Genomic DNA, 14,077 nt, shown 5'->3' with positions numbered 1-14,077 from the left:
GCAGTGACGCGTTCTTCAGAAGCTAGCGAAATCCACTCTAAACCAGTTCGACTTTAGTTTTTAGACTGAAATGATGCCAGACATTCCTGTCTAATCACTACTTTCTCTTTGCCTCCACCTTTACATTCCCTCCATACCTACCTGCTCTCAGTGCGGTACAAACATCCCAACAACTACACGGTAAAAAACTGTCTCCAACTTAAAACATCTTTTTTTAAAAGTTAACTTCGATTACCATTTTTAGTTTTCAGAACAAGCTTTAAATGTTGACCAAACATAAACTTTCACGCATAACTTAAACAGAAGCTGATGAATTAAATAGGGGTAACTCGAAATTTTATGTTAGCCTTTCTAACTAAAAAACACTGAAATTAGTTACTGAAACAGTTTAGGTTGGACTCACAAACACCAACTCCATCTCAGGTGGGCCAGTAACTGTAAAGCTGGGTTGCTTGACCATTTTTAATTTTTCGATTAAGTGATTGCCGCTATGTATTGGCATTGGAAAACCACCAGTTTGTTATTATTATTATTATTATTATTATTATTATTATTATTATTATTACTATTATTTTACTTGGTTTAACTATGACGGCCATCTTTGGGTCATGGCACACAACAAATTTTGGTTATACTGTACAGCTGTTTACGGAAACCTCATTGTCACAGCTCAGTCAGATCAGAACTCAAATTCCCAAGATGCAACACTCACTTCTCATGCACGCATGCGCTCACCATCCCCGGAGTTCTGATCAGACACACCTGGCACCAATCACACACTCTCACCGCTAGTACTTAGGGATGTCATTCACCCAGAATCTATGCGAAGTATATGTTCAGTCAACTCGTTTCTCTGCGTTACCAAGCCGTTCTAGTTAGTTTGTCTTCTCGTGATCCTCGACCCTTGTTTCCGGTTCCGACTACGCTCTCTGCCTGACCCCGTTTGTGTTGTTCGTCCGATCGCTTGACCATTGCCTGTCTTACGACTACGTTTCTTGTACTTCCCGATACGACGCTCTACACCTGCCGCCTGCTCCTGCTTCCGTGCCGATTCGAGGTTCGTGACAGAATACTTCGCCTTCCAATGGAAGCAGCAGGAGATCCCCGTTGGCCGCAAGCCATCGAGGGACATGGCCGGATGATTAGTGACCATGATCACCGTCTCGCAAACCTGACTGAGCAGGTAGCTCGGCTAAACCAAGCCGCGCAGCTTTCTACGGCACTGACCACACGCTTACCTCCCACTCCATTGCCGGAGAAGTACAACGGAGATCCGGCATGCTGCCGAGGTTATTTACTCCAGTGCTCCCTGTTTTTTTCCACGTACCCAGGCATGACGGAGAATCGGAAAATAATCCACTTCATGGAACTCTTAACCGGGAGAGCTCTCCTCTGGGCCACCATGGAATGGGAACAGGAAGGGAATGTCATCAGCACGTATGATCAGCTGACATCACGTTTCCACACTGTATTTGATCATTCTCCAGACAACCGGGAGACTGGGGAGGAATTATTATCCTTGACGCAGGGATCACGTTGTGTGGCGGATTATGCTCTTGAATTTCGTACTGTGGCCGCTAGCAGTGGATGGAATCAACTCGCTCTAAAGACTATGTTTCGCGGGGGATTAAATGTCGACATCGTAACGGAGCTGGCATGCCGCAATGATCAGCTGACTCTCGACTCACTCATCAACGTAGCTATACGCCTGGATCGTCTACTACGGAGCCGCCGCTCCATACGCAGCAAGGCGGAAGCACCAGCATCTGAGAGCCCTAGCACCCCGTCCTCTCAGCACCCCCCGACGTGTCCAAGCCATTGATGGAGCCCCCATTGGAGATGGTTTAATCACCCACTGCACCAAACCTATTAACCTCCGCACCAGCGCTCTTCATCAGGAGAAAATTACGTTCCATGTCATTGTGACGGCCCGGCATCCAGTGGTTCTCGGTCTTCCTTGGCTCAAACATCACAACCCACAAATTTCATGGAATCAAAGGGAGATCACTCGCTGGTCAGCTCACTGCATCAATCACTGTCTCCAAGTCCCTGTGATCTCCTTAGCATCCACATCCGTTGAGAGCCCGGACAAGGCGGACAAAGTTCTGATCCCCAGTGTTTACCACGACCTCATTGAAGTATTCAGTAAGAAGAAGGCTAGTGGACTACCTCCTCATCGAGATTACGACTGCGCAATCGATTTGCTTCCAGGCACTACACCACCACGAGGGAGAGTCTATCCGTTAATGGGAACTGAACAAAAAGCCATGGAGGAGTACATTCAGGAAGTGTTGCACCAAGGTTATATACGACCATCTACTTCTCCAGCATCCGCGGGGTTTTTCTTCATAGAGAAGAAGGGAGGAGGTTTACGACCATGCATCGACTACCGAGGACTAAACTGGTGTTGCGTCAAGTACCGTTACCCACTACCTCCAGTACCAGCTGCTCTGGAACAATTACGCACTGCCACCATCTTCACGAAACTGGACTTACGCAGTGCATACAACTTGGTCCGGATTCGAGAAGGAGATGAATGGAAGACGGGGTTCAGCACAACTTCAGGTCACTATGAGTAACAGGTCATGCCGTATGGGCTTTCTAATGCTCTCTCGGTCTTCCAATGTCTAATTAACGACGTGTTACGTGACATGCTGGGACGCCATGTGATCGCCTACATAGACGACATTCTAATATATTCTGACTCCCGGGAGGAACATGTTCACCATGTCCGTCATGTTCTACAACGACTGCTCCGTCATCAGTTATATGTTAAAGCCGAGAAATGCGAATTTCATAGAACCACCATTGCGTTTCTGGGATACGTCATCAGCCCCGAGGGGATCTCCATGGACCAAGAAAAGGTCCAGGCAGTAGTAAACTGGCCCCCACCCATGACGATCAAGGAACTTCAGAGGTTTCTGGGGTTTGCGAACTTCTACAGAAGGTTTATTAGAAATTTCAGTGCCATTGCCAACCCCCTCACGTCCCTGCTAAAGGGGAAACCCAAACGTCTATCATGGAATCCAACCGCCCAAACCGCCTTCGACACGCTCAAGAAAGCCTTCACTACTGCACCCATCATCAAACATCCGGACCCATCCAGATCGTTTATAGTGGAGGTGGACGCGTCAGAGATTGGGGTAGGAGCCATTTTATCCCAGCGATTCAGAGAGAAGCCAAAGCTCCATCCGGTGGCGTTCTTCTCGTGAAAGATTTCCCCCGCTGAGAGAAACTACGATGTGGGAAATCGTGAACTCTTGGCAATTAAGTCAGCACTGGAGGAGTGGAGACACTGGTTAGAGGGGGCTACACATCCCTTTGTCATCTTCACAGACCATAAGAACCTGGAGTACCTTCGCACTGCAAAGCAACTCACATCCCGCCAGGCCCAATGGGCCCTGTTCTTCACCAGGTTTCACTTCACGTTATCCTACAGACCAGGGTCCAAGAACATAAAAGCTGATGCCCTGTCTCGTCTCGACCACACAGAACGTGTCAACGAGCATGAAGAATATATCATCCATCCTTCATGTATTATCAATGCGCTAGAGTGGGATCTGGACCAGGAGCTAGAGCAGATTCCCCAGTCACAAGTACCCGTAAAGTGTCCCCCGAACAAACTATTTGTACCCAAAGAGTACCGCCAAGAACTCATCATCTGGACACACATGGTACTCGGTACAGGGCATCCAGGGGCACAGCGCACACACCATCTCCTAAGAGAGAAGTACTGGTGGTCCAATATGGAGGGAGATATACACAAGGTGGTGACATCCTGTTCATCTTGCGCACAGAATAAGGTACCTCGGACCCTCCCAGCTGGGAGGCTCAAGCGCTTACCCATAACCGAACGCCCATGGTCACACATATCCGTAGACTTCATAACGGATTTGCCAAGATCCCAAAGAAATACCACAGTTCTAGTCACAGTGGACCGGTTTTCCAAGTCCGTATGTTTTATTCCATTACCTGCTCTCCCCACCGCCTTCGTGACAGCCGAACTTCTATTCCAGCATGTTTTTAGATATTTCGGCATTCCGGAGGAGATTGTCAGTGACAGGGGCCAGCAGTTTACCTCCAGAGTGTGGTCCAGCTTCATGACTAAGATGGGAGTAACAGTGAATCTCACCTCCGGATATTACCCATAAGCCAATGGACAAGTTGAATGAATCAATCAGGAACTAGGGCGATTCCTCCGTACTTTCTGTGCCAATAACCCAGAGGATTGGAGCAAGTTTTTGCTATGGGCCGAGTACGCCCAAAATTCACTACGTCATTCGGCTACCAATCTCACTCCTTTCCAGTGCGTACTAGGTTACCAACCTCCACTGTTCCCGTGGAACGCGACTCCCACCGCAGCTCCTGCCGTTGACCAATGGTTTGAACGTAGCGAGTGTGTCTGGGCTGACACCCACCGACGCCTGAAGGATACCACAGACACATACAAGCGCAAAGCAGATCGCCACCACAAAGAACACCCTAATTACCAACCAGGCGATAGGGTGTGGTTGTCCACAAAGGACTTAAGACAAGCTCATAGCTGTAAAAAACTAACTCCAAGAAACACTGGACCATTCAAGATCCACAAGCGAGTCAATGAAGTCACTTACTGTCTGGAACTGCCACGACACAGCCGCATCTCCCCCTCATTCCACGTATCACATCTCAAACCTGTTATCAACGGTCCATTAGCCACAGAAGTACCAGCTGAAACTCCTCCGAGCCCTCTGGAAATTGATGGACAACCGGCTTACCGTGTCAAGAACATCCTCAAATCTAGACACAGAAGAGGCAAGCTGGAGTATTTGGTCGAGTGGGAGGGTTATGGACCTGAGGAACAATGCTGGGTTCCCAAGCAGGACATACTGGATCCACAGCTTACTAAAGACTTTCACGCAACTTATCCTGATCTCCCTGGTCCACGACCCCGGGGGAGGCCAAGAAAGAACTCGGCTCCCGGAGTGAGCCCTTTGGGGGGGGTTTTGTCACAGCTCAGTCAGATCAGAACTCAAATTCCCAAGATGCAACACTCACTTCTCATGCAGGCATGCGCTCACCATCCCAGTTCTGATCAGACACACCTGGTCCCAATCACACACTCTCACCGCTAGTACTTAGGGATGTCATTCACCCAGAATCTATGCGAAGTATACGTTCAGTCAACTCGTTTCTCTGCATTACCAAGCCTTTCTAGTTAGTTTGTCTTCTCGTGATCCTCGACCCTTATTTCCGGTTTCGACTACGCTCTCTGTCTGACCCCGTTTGTGTTGTTCGTCCGATCGCTTGACCTTTGCCTGTCTTACGACTACGTTTCTTGTACTTCCCGATACGACGCTCTACACCTGCCGCCCGCTCCTGCTTCCGTGCTGATTCGAGGTTCGTGACACTCATATCTTGGCTCGGGATGGTCCTAGCCCCTTGGAACAAACACTGATCTTTAGAGCACATTACAAGTTACATGCACATATATATATATATATATATATATAATTGCACATTCTTGTTCCTTAAACTTAAGTCCAAATGAAATGCTCAAAATTGCTCACAGGTCCACTTTTAGGGTCAGTTTATAATGTGAAGAGTTCGAGTCTGAGTCTTAAATTTTTTAGGGGGTACCTGGGTAAGTATAGTGTGCATGCAGAACATTTCAGATTTGAGACTTCTCTTTTGTTTTCATGGGCCCGAGAAAGTGCAATTTTTTTTAAAATTTCGCTCAGTTTCGGGTTGAATATCTCTGGTGGGGGACAAAAAATTTTCACAGGAATAAGTCCTCTATAGTAGCAATTTTGAGTGTGAGACTCCACTGGTTCCAGAGCTAGGGCTAGTAGACATCTGGGGAAAAGCCTGCTTTATTCATACATTATGAGAAATTAACAGATCAAATATAAGCATAACAAATAATAAAAATGAACAGTAATTTACAGTAATTATGTTAATGATTGACACAGAATAGCTTATGCTTGTCAATGAGTTCTATATTAGCAACAGCCTGTAAATTTTTAGTAAACCTGAAGACCTTGGTTAGTTTGATCAGGTGTGTGTGATTAGGGTTGAAGCTAAACTCTGCTCGAGGGCCCGATCTGAAAAACCAGCCTGACTTATCATGTTGATACAGGTGTACAGATGGTATGTGTGAATCGATTTTATCCAAATATGGAAGTACACTCTTCAGGTGTTTTTTTTTTTTTTTTTTTTTTTTTTTTTTTTTTTTTTACAATTGAACAGCATCATAAACAGAGCTGTGGTGTTATTTCTCCTGTGATAAAAACAGTAAGTGATTTTAAGCTGTAAATTATACTAAAATATTTCAGTTACTTAAAAAAAGTCACATTAAAACACAGTAGCAATATATGACTCTGGCTCCTAATGCCAAATCAAACCTTTACTCAACACAGTCAGCGACCTGAGCGCTAAAGAGGCAGAGAGAAATAAAGGTCTCAGAATGCAAGTGGCGTTGTCATGGCCCCCAGGTGCAATTCCACCTTTGTCCACTAGAGGGCACCCTGACTGTCCTTGCAGAACTTCTTCCCCTGTTGTCTCCCTCCATTTACTGTCTCAACTATACTCATGTGTTTGTCATTTTCCCTGATTGATTAGTGTCCTATTTACGTTGCCTGTTTTTCGTCCTTAGTTGTTGGAGCGTTTATACAACTTAAGTCACATTTGTGCTTGGTTCTGTTATGACTGTTATTGCTTTTGTTTATGCACTGTGGCTTGATTTTTATTTTTTTTAGAGTGCTTTTTCTTAAGGTTTATTTTTTTAACTTTACTAAGTTCCTGATAGTCCTGGTACCCATGTGTTTTTACCTGTTCCCCGAGCCTGTTCCTGTATCTGTCTGCAAAGAAGCCAAGAAGAAATAAATGCTTCCGTGCTCTGCTGGGGATGTCGCTCCCTAACCCTCACCCTAACCCTAACCCTAACCCTCTTCCTGCACAGGAGCTGTATAAGATCCATCTTCAAATGCAAATTAGAAAAAGTGACATGGAGATGGACCTTCTACAACTTCAAATGGAGGGAAAAAAGGTGAACTTATGAAAGGCCAGGTTTGAAACTGAACTGCTGAAGCACTGGTTAAAGACGGACAAAATATTTGCCTCGTGATTATTCTGTCATTTAATGCTGAATGATAAAGTAATCTATACAAATTTCTTTTTCAATTACAGGAGATAAATAAACAATGAACCACACTTGACTGTTCACTTTGTGCATTAGTCTTTTAATTATAAGTGATTTTGGCAGATCACATCAACACCCTGCAATCTCTCTAGTCCACTGGGTTCACTGGGGGATTGTCTTGATCATGTTCATAAAGAGGGCCTTGAAATATGCTGGTGTTGTGTACAGAGCCTAGCCCTTTTGCTTCCATTGTGTTGGTTATGAGGTGGGATGTGTCACATATTACCTAGTTAGTGGGGACCAGTGATGGGTGCTGAATTAAATGCCACTCAATATTCAACTGTTCCCTGCACATTGATGCAATTGAACTACTTCCTATTAACATAGTCTCCTTTATTGACTGAAAGAGCTTTAATAGGAACGTCGGTTCCATCAATGCATCCAATCACATTTGGGGAAGCCTGAAATTGCCTGCTCCAGAGCAGGTGATGTTCAAAGAGTAAGTTGCTATGGGCTACTTCCATACCCTAAAAGTTAACCTCAGTTTTAGTTCCAAAAACTTCAATTCAATTCAATACAACCAAAAACTGAAGTATCTGTTTGAGTAAATTTACCCAGTAAGTCACATGACTCGCTTTCTGGAATATCCCTTGATCACTTGTGTAACAACCAAAAGAATATTTATGCAATAGGAAATATATATTCTGTAATCAAGAACAAAGAGCACAGGCACATCTCAACACGCACTAACAAGCTTGGGGCCATATACCAGAATTAACCTACCCCAAATAACTAGTAGCACAAACACAACAAACGAAGTGAACGCAAAGGCTGATGAGTCCAACCTGACCACTCCTTAAGTACTGAAGGAGAATTAACAAGCCACATGAAAAGCTGGAATTCTGTATCATCATATACACAATGTGATCAAAAGTATGTGGACACCTGAACATCATATTTTGGGGGGTTTTTTGGGCCCACCACCATCCCCCAACTTTGGAGGATCATTAAGACTTTGTATTCAAAGGTTAGTATGGGCAGCATGAGTGGTGGGTGCAGGGCATGGAGAGGACAATTATAAGACGGAGTAGACAAGGCAAGACAAGATGGTTGTGATTGTGATATGTTGGGGGGGGGGTATTGGGGAAAGTGTGTAATATTTTAAATGTAATTTGATTTAATTAATATGTCTAACACCGACTTTGAGGTGTGTGGTATGACTTAAATTATGTGGTTGGTCTGTAGAAGTTGTACTGTTGGCTATTGTATTCACTGGTGTGTGTAGGTGATCACTGGTGTGTGTGTAGGTGATCACTGGTGTGTGTAGGTGTTCACTGGTGTGTGTAGGTGATCACTGGTGTGTGTGTAGGTGATCACTGGTGTGTGTGTGTAGGTGTTCACTGGTGTGTGTGTAGGTGATCACTGGTGTGTGTGTGTAGGTGATCACTGGTGTGTGTGTGTAGGTGATCACTGGTGTGTGTGGGTGTTCACTGGTGTGTGTGTAGGTGATCACTGGTGTGTGTGTAGGTGTTCACTGGTGTGTGTGTGGGTGTTCACTGGTGTGTGTGTAGGTGATCACTGGTGTGTGTAGGTGATCACTGGTGTGTGTAGGTGTTCACTGGTGTGTGTGTAGGTGATAACTGGTGTGTGTGTAGGTGATCACTGGTGTGTGTGTAGGTGATCACTTGTGTGTGTGTAGGCGATCACTGGTGTGTGTAGGTGATCACTGGTGTGTGTAGGTGTTCACTGGTGTGTGTAGGTTATCACTGGTGTGTGTGTAGGTGATCACTGGTGTGTGTAGGTGATCACTGGTGTGTGTGTAGGTGATCACTGGTGTGTGTAGGTGATCACTGGTGTGTGTAGGTTATCACTGGTGTGTGTAGGTGTTCACTGGTGTGTGTAGGTGTTCACTGGTGTGTGTGTAGGTGATCACTGGTGTGTGTAGGTGATCACTGGTGTGTGTGGGTGTTCACTGGTGTGTGTAGGTGATCACTGGTGTGTGTGGGTGTTCACTGGTGTGTGTGTAGGTGATCACTGGTGTGTGTGGGTGTTCACTGGTGTGTGTGTAGGTGATCACTGGTGTGTGTAGGTGTTCACTGGTGTGTGTAGGTGTTCACTGGTGTGTGTAGGTGATCACTGGTGTGTGTAGGTGTTCACTGGTGTGTGTAGGTTATCACTGGTGTGTGTAGGTTATCACTGGTGTGTGTAGGTGTTCACTGGTGTGTGTAGGTGATCACTGGTGTGTGTAGGTGATCACTGGTGTGTGTGTAGGTTATCACTGGTGTGTGTAGGTGTTCACTGGTGTGTGTAGGTTATCACTGGTGTGTGTAGGTTATCACTGGTGTGTGTAGGTGTTCACTGGTGTGTGTAGGTTATCACTGGTGTGTGTAGGTTATCACTGGTGTGTGTAGGTGTTCACTGGTGTGTGTAGGTGTTCACTGGTGTGTGTAGGTGATCACTGGTGTGTGTAGGTGATCACTGGTGTGTGTAGGTTATCACTGGTGTGTGTAGGTTATCACTGGTGTGTGTAGGTGTTCACTGGTGTGTGTAGGTTATCACTGGTGTGTGTAGGTGATCACTGGTGTGTGTAGGTTATCACTGGTGTGTGTAGGTTATCACTGGTGTGTGTAGGTGTTCACTGGTGTGTGTAGGTTATCACTGGTGTGTGTAGGTTATCACTGGTGTGTGTAGGTGTTCACTGGTGTGTGTAGGTTATCACTGGTGTGTGTAGGTGTTCACTGGTGTGTGTAGGTTATCACTGGTGTGTGTAGGTTATCACTGGTGTGTGTAGGTGTTCACTGGTGTGTGTAGGTTATCACTGGTGTGTGTAGGTGTTCACTGTTGCCCAAAAAGAGTTAAATTTGAGTTTTCCCATGCAGTGGATTATTAGGTTTTGCCAATGTGTGACATTAATATTGTTCTTTGATTTCCAGTGTGGTTTGAGGTGGACTATTGTGTTTTCCTTTGTAATGTTGATCCCAAATGTATCTCCAAGTAGGCAAAGTGAAGGTGTATGTGGGATGGAGCTATTCAGAAAGCAAGATATTTCCTCAGTGATTTGTTTCCAGAAGTGCAGTCCCATATGGCATGTATGTAATCGTCTGGTTTATTTTGTGTGATTCCCCGAAGTATAATTCTAAACATCCTATGACCTGTATAATGAGTTCTATAGATTATTTTGTATTGTATCAGGTGCAGGCTAGCGTTATTAGCTATGAGGGACATGCTCTGTAATATCTGTCACCAAAAGTCTTCTCTAGGTGCACTTGCTAAGTTGTTTTCCCATTTTTTACAAGGTACACTAATTGAGGAGTCAGATTTGGATATTATTTTATATATTTTGGATAAAACTTTAGTTGGTGGTCTAATGTGTTTAAGGTCTAATGTGTTGTCTTTTTGGTTGATTTTGGAATATATACTGGATTTAAGTTGTAGAAATTCAAGGGAATGTGAAGTCAGGGTTATGCCATTGTGAGCTTTCAACACTGGGACAGGCAGAACATAGATACAGGGAGGCTGAGATGGTGCCATAAACAGTGCTATTTATTTACAGTGAGGAGCTGGTGTGTGGGTGCAAGCGAGAGGAGGACGCCGCTCACTTTCTCCCACTTTCTCGCCCCCATGAAAAAAATAAGAGAAGTCTCGAACCTGAAACGTTCTGCATGCACACTATACTTACTCAGGTTCATCCATCCATCCATCTTCTACCGCTTACTATTTCTTCAGGGTCGCGGGGAACCCGGAGCCTATCCCAGGGAGCATCAGGCACAGGGCAGGGTACACCCTGGACAGGTTGCCAGTCAGGGTGCCAGTCCATCACCAGGCAAAATCACATTCACACCAATCAGTCTACCATGCATGTCTTTGGACTGGGGGAGGAAACCAAAGTACCTGGAGGAAACCCCCACAGCACAGGGAGAACATGCAAACTCCACACACACGGCCCCGGTAGGAATCGAACCCCCAACTCTGGAGGCGTGAGGCAAACGTGCTAACCACTAAGCCACCATGCAGCCTATTTGTGTGGATCTGTGAGCAATTTTGAGCATTTCATTTGATTTAAGTTTAAGGAACAAGAATGTGCAAATATATATATTATATATATGTCCATGTAACTTGTAATGTGCTCTAAAGATCAGTGTTTGTTCTAAGGGGCTAGCACCATCCCGAGCCAAGATATGAGGTTTCCGTAAACAGCTGTACAGTATAACCAAAATTTGTTGTGTGCCATGACCCAAAGATGGCCGTCATAGTTAAATGAAATAAAATAATAATAATAAAAAACTGGTGGTTTTCCAATGCCAATACATCACTAAAAAAAATTTTTGAAAAATTAAAAATGGTCAAGCAATCCAGCTTTACAGTTACTGGCCCACCTGAGATGGAGTTGGTGTTTGTGAGTCCAACCTAAACTGTTTCAGTAACTAATTTCAGTGTTTTTTAGTTAGAAAGGCTAACATAAAATTTCGAGTTACCCGTATTTAATTCATCAGCTTCTGTTTAAGTTATGCGTGAAAGTTTATGTTTGGTCAACATTTAAAGCTTGTTCTGAAAACTAAAAATGGTAATCGAAGTTAACTTTTAAAAAAAGATGTTTTAAGTTGGAGACAGTTTTTTACCGTGTAGTTGTTGGGATGTTTGTACCGCACTGAGAGCAGGTAGGTATGGAGGGAATGTAAAGGTGGAGGCAAAGAGAAAGTAGTGATTAGACAGGAATGTCTGGCATCATTTCAGTCTAAAAACTAAAGTCGAACTGGTTTAGAGTGGATTTCGCTAGCTTCTGAAGAACGTGTCACTGCGGAGGAGTCTGAGCTGCAACGTGCATTTTACCCATTCAGAAATAATGATATTTTATTCAACGAACACTTTATTCATATTTAAGTTCAGCACAATTCAACGGTGAATAATACAGCATCGTAGTCCAAATACAAATTCACAATTAGTAGTTGCATTTAAAAATATCATACAAAACTGGTTCTAGAAAATAAATTTAAAAAACACAAAATAGTAAACATGTAATGACTTGTACATATCACTCCCAGAATAAATGAAAATAATCCCAAACCCTGTTCTGATGTGATTGATATAGCTGTATTCCTTCTTCTGAAATAGTAATAATTATATATATATATATTAATTCATCAGGTGTTAACACTGACCAGTGAATGAAACAGTGATTACAGTCTAAATTGTGATAAAAGGTTAGAAAGTGTACAATAAGCACATTGGTGAAGCTAAGCAGTGTTAGCAATGATGTTAGCATTCTGGTAAACACTTATTAAGAAAACTGAAAGTATGAAAGTATCTACATCAATCTAGTAAAAACTGACAAAAAAAACTGGCTAGGCCAACAAATAAATACGCCATTTGGAAGCTTTTGTTTGTTTTTTTTAAGCAAAAGATGCTACCAGGTAACTATATCCAAGTATTAATGTCAACATAGTCTTGAGAAAATTGTGTTATTTACACAGAAAATACAGGGAAACGTGTGTGCTTAACTAAATCTATCAGGCCATTCTACAGACGGACTAAAGGGGGAACCGTAGGGAGAGGAAGGTGTAGGGCTGTTGCTGCTTGGAGAGGCAGATCTAGAAGAAGCTGGACTATGACGTGGTGATGCACGAGGAGAAAGGCCCATGTTTCTAACAAGCGCCTTCACGGAGTTAACAATACCATGTTTCATTTTCTGTGGAGCATCAGGCCATATCGATTCCATATCATTATGTGAAGAATAGCGCCTGCCTCTATTATTGTTTTCCTTTTCCTCCAAATAGTTCATAGATGGAAGGAGATAGTGCTGAGGAACACCAAGGAGGTTTCCACCAGACGCGGAATACAAGCGGCGCTCTCGAGTGCCCATCATTTGTTGAAGTGAGCATTCAGGAGCGGAACTAGCTAAATCGATTTGTCCAGAGTTCATCAAGCACTCCTGACTGCTGAACATTCTCAGCATACCTCTTCGCAGACTGTTCCCGTTTTCATCCCTGCAGGTGTCTCGTTCTCCTCTCCGGCAGGGCGAGTGCGAAGTCGAGCGACGTTTGTATTCATCAGCCGAATTAGCGTTCCATGAATTGTAATTCCTCAAATTGCACTTTGCTGAATCTGGGCTTTTGTGTCTCAGTTTTCTGGTAATTTCATCCTGCGGTGAGACGCAGATCTGAGGCACGGGGATTGGGCTAGTGGGAGATCTGCTGTGTTGATGCTGCTTCTGAGGCTGAGCAGAATAGCAGCGCTTGACTTTTGAGGGATAAGTGACTTTACTCTTGTGCAGGTTGGGTGAGGGAGGATGAATCTTATGTTCATGTGGAAAGTTCTGGGAAAAAAACATTGATAGAAGGTCAGGTCATGAGTGAAAAGTGGAGACGAGTTGACACCTCTTAAGTGAAAGTGGAGTCTAAATCAGATCCTCACGTTTAAAGACGAGTCACGTCACAGATTTTGAATATATTCCTCACTCACCAGATTATCAGTGATCAGGTCTTGTTGATAAAACCCTGGGGAGTGCTGCTGCTGCTGCTGCTGCTGCTGCTGCTGCTGCTGATGATGATGATGATGATGATGTTGTTGTTGTTGTTGTTGTTTGTGTCGTAGTATTTTGAATTGTCGCCGCATTTCAGACTTGATATAATCTCTTTCTCGCTGCTTTCTCCTTAGACACTCCTAGAGAAAGAGAGATAATATAATAAAAGAGATTAAATGGTAAGAGAAAAAACAACAAGGACTATAGACAGAGGCAAAGAGTGATATATATATATATATAGAGAGAGAGAGAGAGACAGAGAGAGACAGAGAGAGAGACAGACAGACAGAGAAAGACAAGGAAAGAGAGAGAGACACACACACACACACCTCATCCTCCTGATTAGGCATCTGTGGACCCAGACCACCGTGCCTCGGAGGTGACCCGGCCTGAACACTGAGAACCAATCAGGAGAGAAGGAACGTCAGAACAGATGC

At 44.2% G+C, this 14,077-nt stretch overlaps 1 protein-coding gene across 1 annotated transcript in view; it reads right to left on the bottom strand.

Annotated features, from left to right (window-relative positions):
* Nucleotides 1–12,443: 12,443 nt before the first annotated feature.
* The window catches only part of LOC128621719 (traf2 and NCK-interacting protein kinase-like), a 9,415-nt gene continuing 7,781 nt past the window's right edge, over nt 12,444–14,077 (bottom strand). Inside the window, exons 12-14 of the mRNA XM_053647676.1 lie at nt 13,970–14,036; nt 13,580–13,780; nt 12,444–13,433 (exon numbers count right to left, since the gene is read on the bottom strand). Coding sequence (XP_053503651.1) covers nt 12,615–13,433; nt 13,580–13,780; nt 13,970–14,036 — 1,087 coding nt within the window. The 3' untranslated portion in view covers nt 12,444–12,614. The remainder of the gene's footprint in view (nt 13,434–13,579; nt 13,781–13,969; nt 14,037–14,077) is intronic.

The sequence above is a fragment of the Ictalurus furcatus genome, chromosome 17 (genome assembly GCF_023375685.1).
Source record: "Ictalurus furcatus strain D&B chromosome 17, Billie_1.0, whole genome shotgun sequence".
NCBI classification, from domain to species: Eukaryota; Metazoa; Chordata; class Actinopteri; order Siluriformes; family Ictaluridae; genus Ictalurus; species Ictalurus furcatus.
The sequence above is the reverse complement of the archived record's forward strand: the minus strand, read 5'-3'. Positions and strand labels throughout refer to the sequence as shown.